The sequence below is a fragment of the Geotrypetes seraphini genome, chromosome 1 (assembly GCF_902459505.1).
Source record: "Geotrypetes seraphini chromosome 1, aGeoSer1.1, whole genome shotgun sequence".
In the NCBI taxonomy this organism is placed as follows: Eukaryota; Metazoa; Chordata; class Amphibia; order Gymnophiona; family Dermophiidae; genus Geotrypetes; species Geotrypetes seraphini.
Genome location: NC_047084.1, coordinates 107,880,371 through 107,890,413, shown reverse-complemented (window position 1 = coordinate 107,890,413; position 10,043 = coordinate 107,880,371). Strand labels below are relative to the sequence as shown.

At 41.6% G+C, this 10,043-nt stretch overlaps 1 protein-coding gene across 1 annotated transcript; it reads left to right on the top strand.

The window, feature by feature from the left end:
* Nucleotides 1–220: 220 nt before the first annotated feature.
* On the top strand, nt 221–3,345 carry RPP25L (ribonuclease P/MRP subunit p25 like). Its single transcript, XM_033935606.1, has 2 exons — nt 221–400; nt 2,259–3,345. The coding sequence occupies exon 2, from the start codon at nt 2,263–2,265 to the stop codon at nt 2,818–2,820; it is 558 nt and encodes a 185-aa protein (XP_033791497.1). The 5' UTR covers nt 221–400; nt 2,259–2,262; the 3' UTR covers nt 2,821–3,345.
* Nucleotides 3,346–10,043: the final 6,698 nt, after the last annotated feature.

The window sequence follows — 10,043 nt, the reverse complement described above, 5'->3', positions numbered from 1 at the left end:
AGCTTCTTTTGGTACCGTCCAAGCCTCATTGTGGTGCTCCCAATAGCTTCTTTTGGTGTTACTCAAGCCTCATTGTGGTGCTCCCAATAGCTTCGTTTGGTGTTACTCAAGCCTCATTGTGGTGCTCCTAATAGCATTTTTCAGTTGGATCTAAGCCTCATTCTGGTGCTCCCAATAGTTTTTTTGGGGGGTGTAACCCAAGCCTCATTCTGGTGCTCCCATAACAGCATCTTTCAGCGCGTTCCAAGCCTCACTCTAGCAGCGAGCCGCCCCTTTTCCTTAACGCGAAGCTTGCAAAGCTGGAGTGTGGGGTCCAGAGAGCAAGATGTTAGAATAAGCGGCTCTTCTGGGCAGGATAAACTGCTTTTGAGGGTTGCTGGCTCTAGGCATCTAAAAAAAAGTAAGGCAAGCTGCATCTTCGTTTTATGCATGGCTTTAATTGGTTTAAAATCAGGAGCAAAGAAAAAGAAAAGCAGGTGTTTGGAAGTGTAAGGCTGGGCCTTTTGCAAAATGCAAACTAGAAAACTAGGAAGAGGAGGAAGGGTGGGGGCATCAGTTTTGCTTTATCGTCTGCAACTCCTGCAAAATCTCACACTGGCCTGCTGGGTAATGGAAATGTGAGGGAGCTGAATGCATGAGCCCTTCTTTGGAGGGGGGTTAGTAGCCAGCAGGTGGATTTTCTATACTACGCCCCTTGCCCGCCTTTTGGTAGCTTCAGGTGCTATGAGCAGAGATGGGCCAACTGTTTAGGGCAGTAGCTGGGGCTGTGCACTAAAACAAAGCAATAGATCTTTTGAAAGCCATCTAAACTCAAAGAAAAGTCAGCATAGTCTTACCTGCAAGAAGGATGGGCAGTTTTTACCTAGATTACTTGCTTTTAGAAATTGCTCTTGTTATTGTGTGTCTGATAGATCTGCATGAACCACACCTTTCATTTAATGTTTAAAAGCATGTTAAATTGAGGGGAGAGTAAGACTGAAGGTTCATCATACAACACTATTTCACTGGCTGAAATTCTACTTGTTTGGCCATGTAGTAGGGTGCTGGGGATGAGAATTTTTCCAAGCAGTTAGTTTTTCTATGTGGGCAGGTAAGTCTGGCCATCTGCAGCATCCACTATCTCCTCCTCTACCTATTGGCTAAGGCCCTTAACATTTGCATCTCCTCTGACTATAGGCTTATTCTCTTTACACCTGCATTGTGAGGTCATAGAGCTTTAGGGTCTTAGAAACATAGAAACATGATGTCAGATAAAGGTCAAATGGCCCATCCAGTCTGCCCATCTGCAGCATCCACTATCTCCTCTTCTCCCTATTGGCTAAGGCTCTTAACATTTGCATCTCCTCTTCCTATAGGCTAAGGCTCTTTACACCTGCATTGTGAGGTCATAGAGCTTTATGGTTATAGAAACATGACGACAGATAAAGGCCAAATGCCTATCCAGAGCATCCACTATCTCCTCCTCTCCCTATTGGCTAAGGCTCTTAACATTTGCATCTCCTCTTCCTATAGGCTAAGGCTCTTCACACCTGCATTGTGAGGTCATAGAGCTTTATAGAAACATGATGGCAGATAAAGGCCAAATGGCCCATCCAGAGCATCCACTATCTCCTCCTCTCCCTATTGGCTAAGGCTCTTAACATTTGCATCTCCTCTTCCTATAGGCTAAGGCTCTTTACACCTACATTGTGAGGTCATAGAGCTTTATGGTTATAGAAACATGACGACAGATAAAGGCCAAATGCCTATCCAGAGCATCCACTATCTCCTCTTCTCCCTATTGGCTAAGGCTCTTAACATTTGCATCCCCTCTTCCTATAGGCTAAGGCTTTTTACACCTGCATTGTGAGGTCATAGAGCTTTAGGGTCGTAGAAACATAGAAACATGATGGCAGATAAAGGCCAAATGGCCCATCTGCAGCATCCGCTGTGTCCTCCTCTTCCTAAGAGACTAAGGGACTGATTTTAAAGAAAGTTGCACATGAAGTCAGAAAGGTGCTCAAATATTATCTCAGGGTAGGATAAACAAATCCTGCAGCCAGTGGTACTCCGTACGTGACCAGGCAAGTAAAGAGAGGAAATCAAGGAACAGAAAGAGAGACAGAACAAGAGGTGAGAAGGGGGCTTTGCCTTTCCCTACCTCCATTCAGTCTTCTAGCAAGAAGAATCTTGATTTGTACTTTTTTATGTGATACGTTATGTCAACTCAGTTGATATGACTAACATTCATTGTAGTAAATGCCTTCTCCCTTTTACAGCGCCATGGAAAATTACAAGAAGACAAAAGTTGTGGAGAAACCTTTTCCGTCCCCCTTCACCAACCTACCTCAAGATATCACGGACATGAAGGTGAAGGATGGCAGCAAGATCAGAAACCTGATGGGGTATGCCATTGGTAAAATGGAATCCGACTTGGTCAGACAGATCCTCTTCAGTGGCTCGGGCAAAGCGGTCAGCAAAGCCATCACGTGCGTGGAGATCATGAAACGAAAGGTGAAAGGACTCCATCAGATCACGAAGGTGGTGTTTCGACAGATCGAGGAGATGTGGGAGCCCATTGTGCCAGAGGTCGGTCTGGAGCCCTTGTCTGTAAAGCGAAATATTCCTGCCATATGTGTCTTGCTGAGCAAAGACCCTTTAAATGCCCAAGAACCTGGCTACCAGGCTCCAGGTTGCTTTGACGCATTGTGGCTTCAGGCACTGAAAGAGGAATCGCAGGGCCAGAAAAAAAGGAAACAGGGTGGAGGAAGAGGAGGGAGCAAAGGTGGCAAGCATGCTAGACCAATGGGGGCATTCAGAGAAGCACTAAAAAAGTCTTAACGGATGGCAATTTTAAAGAGAGCTAAAAGGTTACACTCGAACTGTGAGCAAGCCAATCGCCTAGCATACAACTGAATTCACTATCGGATGTTGAGCATTAAGTCTTATGGGATGGGATGTTAGTCCTAAGAAGCAGGATCAGGCAGAGAAGACCTGTAATGCATAAGACTCGCACTTGACATTTTGTGCTCAGTGGAAGGGGATGAGCTGAGACCCAGATGGGCCACCATGCCTCATCAGTTTTGTTCCCCCTTAAGTAGGGATAAGAAGAGAATGCATCAGATATGCTGCGTGGAAAGCAGGAATTAAGTTTGATCTCTTGCTAGTTCTTGATCAAGGCGACTCTTCCAGTTACTCTCAAACTGTAAGGTGGGATATACAGGAACCTAATAAAACCTTTGTGTGGAGAGAAAACGGGAGCCGTGGCCTGTAACTCCACAGGCTACACGGAGAAATCTCTAATGCTCTTGGGGGTGGGGAAATTCAGAAGCTTTTATTTTGAATAAATATTTGCTGGCTTGCCAATGTTGTGTGAGCTGTTTTATATTGGCGGGAGGGGGGGACACCTAAAAAGAAGTTATTTGTTTAAAAAGCAGCAAGACGTTGAATATGGATTTAGGTGATTGCGTTTCACTGCCAGATTGCCGGCATGCAAAGTTAAGAGGCCACCTGCTTTCCAGGCAGTGTTAACTGAAGACAGAAAAAGCTGTGGTCCAAATGTCTGTCTGGATGCCTGAGCTGACCGATGTATGGTATGAGCTTGCATACACGTTATGGTCTAGATTCAGTAGTTTAAACCCATGCTGCGCCTTGTGACCCTGGGCAAGTCACTTAATCCCCCCATTGCTCTGGTTACATTAGATAGATTGTGAGCCCACCGGGACAGACAGGGAACAATGCTTGAAGTATCTGAAGAAATTCATGTAAACCATTCTGAGTTCCCCTGGGAGAACAGTATAGAAAATTGAATAAATAGTGTGAAGAGTTTCAGCCTCTGATAACCAGAGCTGGTATTATGACATCATAATGCCTCATTCCACCAATAAGAGCCAACCTCGTCAGTGATGTCACAGTGGCTTGATTGTCCTATACTTGGCTCACTTTTGTTACATTTAGATTTCTAGAGTGGCGCAGTGGTTAAAGCTACAGCCTCAGCACCCTGAGGTTGTGGGTTCAAACCCATAGTCGACTACCACCTGTATTAAAGGCTTGGGAGAAGAACTGGTGTTTTACCTGCAACTGAATGGTTTTGATTTTATTTGTGTAGGATATGTGTTTTGTAGGGGTCCTGCGAGGTTTGGATCTGTCCACCTTGCTCTTCAATATTTACATGTCGTCCTTGAAACGGATGTTTCAAGAACTTATGGGGAGCTATAGAATGTAGGCTGATAATATCCTATTACAGTGGTACCTTGGTTTACGAGCATAATCCGTTCCAGGATCATGCTCGTAATCCAAAATGCTCGTTTTTCAAAGCAAAGTTCCCCGTAGGCTTTAATGCAAACTCAGAAGATTCGTTCCACAACCGAAGTTTGCAATGGTGGCCCAGGGGTGAGAACTTGCCTGCGGGTGCTGCACAAAGATTCCAAAGTGTTGCCTTCCTTCCTCGGGGACAACACGCTCACCACGTACAAGGACGTCCTGCGTGCTTGTACGTGGTGAGCGTGTTGCCGGGGGAGCGGCTGCCTTAGGATTGAAGAGAGAAGTCACGCGCAGCTCATTCAGGATGGCCAGTTTAGATGGGAGCTGACGGACGGCAGAGGCATCGCAGAAGCAGGAGGGCAGCCGCATGGGGACCCCGAGGAAGGAAGCAGAATTTTTTTCTGTGACATATGTTTTTTTTAGATGCCATTTAGAGAATCTAGTCCAGGGGTGGGCAACTCTGGTCCTTGAGGGCCGAAATCCAGTCGGGTTTTCAGGATTTCCCCAATGAATATGCATGAGATCTATTTGCATGCATTGCTCTCAAAGCATATTCATTAGGGAAACCCTGAAAACCCGACTGGATTGGCCACCCCTGATCTAGTCCATAGTGTGTTTAATGCATGGCTTTTCTGCAAACTGAATCGAAAAGACTTGTAGTGTAGCTGGGTTTATAATAGGTAGCAGAACCCTCAGATACCTGAACTGTTAAACCATCAAAAGTTCTGATAACAGCATATATTACATTACATTACATTTGTGATTTCTATTCCGCTTGTGCCTTGCGGCACAATACAGGTATTGAGTATCATTCATTGGGTTCTACTTTTTTTAAAGTGCTTGATTCTTAGTTCTTGTTCTATTGCATATTAAATGAATAAATAGATGAAAAGATAATAATAAATAATGAGCAGCACTTATCTTAAAGCACTGCTACAGCCCTCAGCCCAACGGGACCTGTTTCGCCGAACTTTCGGCTTCTTCAGGGGTCGTATTAGATAGCTCTAAATAAATCACCAAGAAAGAAGAAATGTAAAAAATATATTATAAATTATAAACTTTGCAAAATTCAATTAAACGGACGGTACTTACTGGGCAGCTATGCTCTCTGCATCTTAGAGCAGGAAAATGGCGCTGGCAAAGTTAGAACGCCGAGCATGCGCTTGAAAGAGCCTCCTCATTAATTATTCATGGCGTGTCAGCTCTTTTGTTGCAAGTTTAAAGTGCTCTATATAAATGTTTGCTTATGTTGCCATTATGTTTAAACTATGCTGAACATTATATTGTTTAGAACCTTCTATATTTCTGGAAGTTAATATATGTTGTTAAAAAAACGAACTCCATTCTACTGAAGCATTCAAACCTTCTGGTTTAAGAGAACCAAGTTTGTAAATCCAGCGGGCTTCTTTTTGTAGTAGCAATCTTTTTCTATCTCCTCCTCTATTGCTAATAGGAATTTTGTCAAAACAAAAACATCTCAAGTCTGTATATTTATGTTGTTTTAAGTTGCAGTGTTCTACCTTGGGTGCTGTTAACCTTTTGCTTTTTAAATTAGATTTGTGTTCACTAATCCTGGTTTTAAAAGGTCTGGTTGACATTCCAACATACCACTTGCCACATGGGCAAATGATAGCATAAACTATAAAGTCAGATGAACATGTAAGGAAATGATTAATTTTATATGTTCTTCCATCCTTAGGACTGGTGAATTCCTTTTGTTGTAAAGTGATTTGGCAAATATTACATTTGCCACACTTAAAGAAGCCTTTTGGTAGAAGAGATCGCATCGGTTCAGATAAATGTACAGCTGGAGACAGTATTTCTTTCATGTTTCTGTCTCTAGAAAAAGCAATCTGTATGTCTGTGTTTTGAAATAAAGGGCTTGATTGTATTATCTTCCAGTTCTTTTTGACAATGCTTGCCACTGCATTTCCTGCAGTCGAATATTTTAAGACACAAGTAATGTTGTCTGTACTTTGTTCTTTGTCTTTTTTCGTTTGCTTGTCCAAGAGCCAATCGCGGTGATAGTATTTGGCCCTTTTGTAGGCCCTCTTTAAAATATTCCTTGGGTAACCTCTTTGCTCCAATTTTTGAATTAATAGTTTAGAATGTTGATTGTAATCTTTAATATTTGTACAATTACGTTTTAATCTAAGGAATTGGGAAAAAGGAAGATTCTTTTTTAGGCTCATTGGATGACAGCTATGAAAATCAAGGAAAGTATTCCTATCAGTCGGCTTTGTGTAAAGATCAAACTCAAAATGATCAACAGCTTGAATCACCAAAATGTCTAAATAATTGATTTTTTCTTGAGAATGTTGCATGGTGAATTGAATGTTATTGTCACAGCTGTTGAGCCAACCGAAAAACGAATAGAGATCTTGTACAGTACCCTTCCAGAGGAGTAGGATGTCATCAATGTACCTATACCATTTGAAAATCTGCAGACTAAATGGTGAATTCTCTATCCATGTTGATTCAAAACATTCCATGTATAGATTTGCCACTGAAGGGGCGAAAGTAGCCCCCATGGCTACTCCCTTCTTTTGTTTATAAATTATTTCATTGTACATGAAAAAATTTTCTTTCATTGCAATCCTGGCTAGGTTGGAGAGAAATTCAGTTGGTATAGAATGTGGTCTTACTCTTTTTTTCTAAAACATTCTTGAGAATAATTAATGCATCGTCTTGGGGTATAGAGGTATAAAGAGCTGTGACATCCAGTGTTACCATAATGAGAGGAAATGATTCTACTGTGATAGCTTCAAGTTTGACCATCAAATCTCTAGAATCCTGGATGAACGAACTAATCTTTTGTACTTCCAGTTTTCAGGAATTCATCGACAAACATCGATAGGGGCTCTAATAAGGAACCCCTAGAGGACATAATGGGTCTACCTGGTGGATTGTTTAGTCCTTTATGAACTTTAGGAAGGGATGATAGGTGTGCTGATGTTTAAAAACTTATAATCTTTATGGGTGAGAAACCTTTCATTGAGACCCTCATTGGTGAGTTTGTTGATGGTTCTCTGTAATCTTTTAGTTGGATCTAATGGTGCTTTAACGTAAACGTCTTCATCTTGTAGTTGCCGAATGATTTCTTTATCATATTTCTCATAGTCCATTAGCACCACTGCACCACCCTTATCTGCTTTCTTCACAACTAGTGATTTATCATTTTTAAGTTATTATATTGGTATGTGCTGCTATCATACCATTGTTTTGCCTCTTGTAAAACACATGCTTTAAATGCATTAACTAGCGGGTCGAGAGGGATTGGTGGAGACCAGGTGCTCTTGGGAGTTACTATCGTCCGGTCTGTATTTAGTGGAAAGGCACTAAAATAGATCTTTAATTGTAATTTCCACACAAACTTCTCAATGTCGATATTTAACTGAAAAAGATCGAAATGAGTAGATGGTACAAAGGATAGACCGTATGTTAAGATCTTGGACTCTATAGGATTCAGTGTATGTTGAGACAAGTTAATTACCACTGGTTGGTCTGGGTTTGTGAGCGGGTGTTGGGTCTTGATCTCGCTGACCCTCTTCTGCCTCTTGTGCGTCCCCGTCTTTGTGCTTGTCCTTTCCGAAAAAAAGTGCTGGTCTCCGCTTGTGGACATTGAGGAGATAGAAGAATCTGAACCTGTTGAATCTGTTTTATCATTATCGGTGTTTTTGTTTGCGTTGTACATCCATGAGTAAACTTTATTATTAGCGTAATCTAATTCGTCTTGTTTGAATTTACGAAGTTTGTTTCTCTTAAAATTTTCCCTGAATTTGTCCATGTCCTCATTTAAATGTTTAAATTTGTCAGTGAATTCTGGTTCTGTTTTTAAGTTGACCTATGTCTGTATCAAGTTTTAACTTTTAATCATTTCCTTACATGTTCATCTGACTTTATAGTTTATGCTATCATTTGCCCATGTGGCAAGTGGTATGTTGGAATGTCAACCAGACCTTTTAAAACCAGGATTAGTGAACACAAATCTAATTTAAAAAGCAAAAGGTTAACAGCACCCAAGGTAGAACACTGCAACTTAAAGCAACATAAATATACAGACTTGAGATGCTTTTGTTTTGACAAAATTCCTATTAGCAATAGAGGAGGAGATAGAAAAAGATTGCAACTACAAAAAGAAACCCGCTGGATTTACAAACTTGGTTCTCTTAAACCAGAAGGTTTGAATGCTTCAGTAGAATGGAGTTCGTTTTTTTAACAACATATATTAACTTCCAGAAATATAGAAGGTTCTAAACAATATAATGTTCAGCATAGTTTAAACATAATGGCAACATAAGCAAACATTTATATAGAGCACTTTAAACTTGCAACAAATAGTTTATATAGTGTATTTTAAACTTGCAACAAAAGAGCCGACACGCCATGAATAATTAATGAGGAGGCTCTTTCAAGCGCATGCTCGGCGTTCTAACTTTGCCAGCGCCATTTTCCTGCTCTAAGATGCAGAGAGCATAGCTGCCCAGTAAGTACCGTCCGTTTAATTGAATTTTGCAAAGTTTATAATTTATAATATATTTTTTACATTTCTTCTTTCTTGGTGATTTATTTAGAGCTATCTAATACGACCCCTGAAGAAGCCGAAAGTTCGGCGAAACGGGTCCCGTTGGGCTGAGGGCTGTAGCAGTGCTTTAAGATAAGTGCTGCTCATTATTTATTATTATCTTTTCATCTATTTATTCATTTAATATGCACTTAGAGCACCTTTTCAATAAGAATCAAGCACTTTAAAAAAAGTAGAACCCAATGAATGATACTCAATACCTGTATATGCTGTTATCAGAACTTTTGATGGTTTAACAGTTCAGGTATCTGAGGGTTCTGCTACCTATTATAAACCCAGCTACACTACAAGTCTTTTCTGTTGATACTGTTGAAAGAGTGACTTGTTACATTGCTTATACTTTTGAGTTTTCTGCAAACTGAACCTATGCCTTATGTTACAGTATATTTAAGGATTTCTCTCTGTCTTTTGTGGTAAGTCCCTTGCTATTTTCCCATTAGCGTGCAGAACTTGCAAAATAATAACACGTGAACACTTTATCTCATATATTTCTATTCCACTTTCTCCTGGTCAGAGGTCCAGAATGCATCACATTAAAAGGGTTCATAGACAACGGCGCGAAAGACAAAGGAGCGCCCGGACAATTGAGCGCAGCGCGGAGGCACGCGCCGCTCTAAATTAGTTTTTAGGGGCTCCGACGGGGGTTTTTGTTGGGGAACCCCCCCACTTTACTTAATAGACATCGTGCCGGCGTTTTGGGGGGTTGTAACCCTCCAAATTTTACTGTAAACTTAACTTTTTCCCTAAAAACAGGGAAAAAGTGAAGTTTTCAGTAAAATGTGGGGGGTTACAACCCCCCACACCCCCCACAACGCGGCGCGATGTCTATTAAGTAAAGTGGGGGGGTTCCCCCCCCACCCCCGTCGGAGCCCTAAAAACAGTAATTTAGAGCGGCGCGCGCCTCCACGCTGTGCTCAATTGTCTGGGCGCTCCTTTGTCCCGGCGCGCTTTTGACCTGACACCCATTAAAAGAAGCAAATATTCACTGTAAAACAAATCCATCAATCAGTTAACACTTAAATCCAAAATAGAACCCGAACATTTTCAAGAAAGATAGACGTCCAAAAGACAGCGTAAACTGACACTCGGGGCTAGATTCACTAATTCACCGATCCGATCCGTGGTCGAGTCTTCCCGGGCGACCGATTCACTACGCCTCCTCATGCAAATTAATGCGATTGGAGGCACGCCTCACAGCGACTGCACGGATCTCTGC

What these genes read in the sequence shown, in the direction of transcription:
- RPP25L (XM_033935606.1), top strand. Translation starts at nt 2,263, where the DNA reads ATGGAAAATTACAAGAAGACAAAAGTTGTGGAGAAACCTTTTCCGTCC.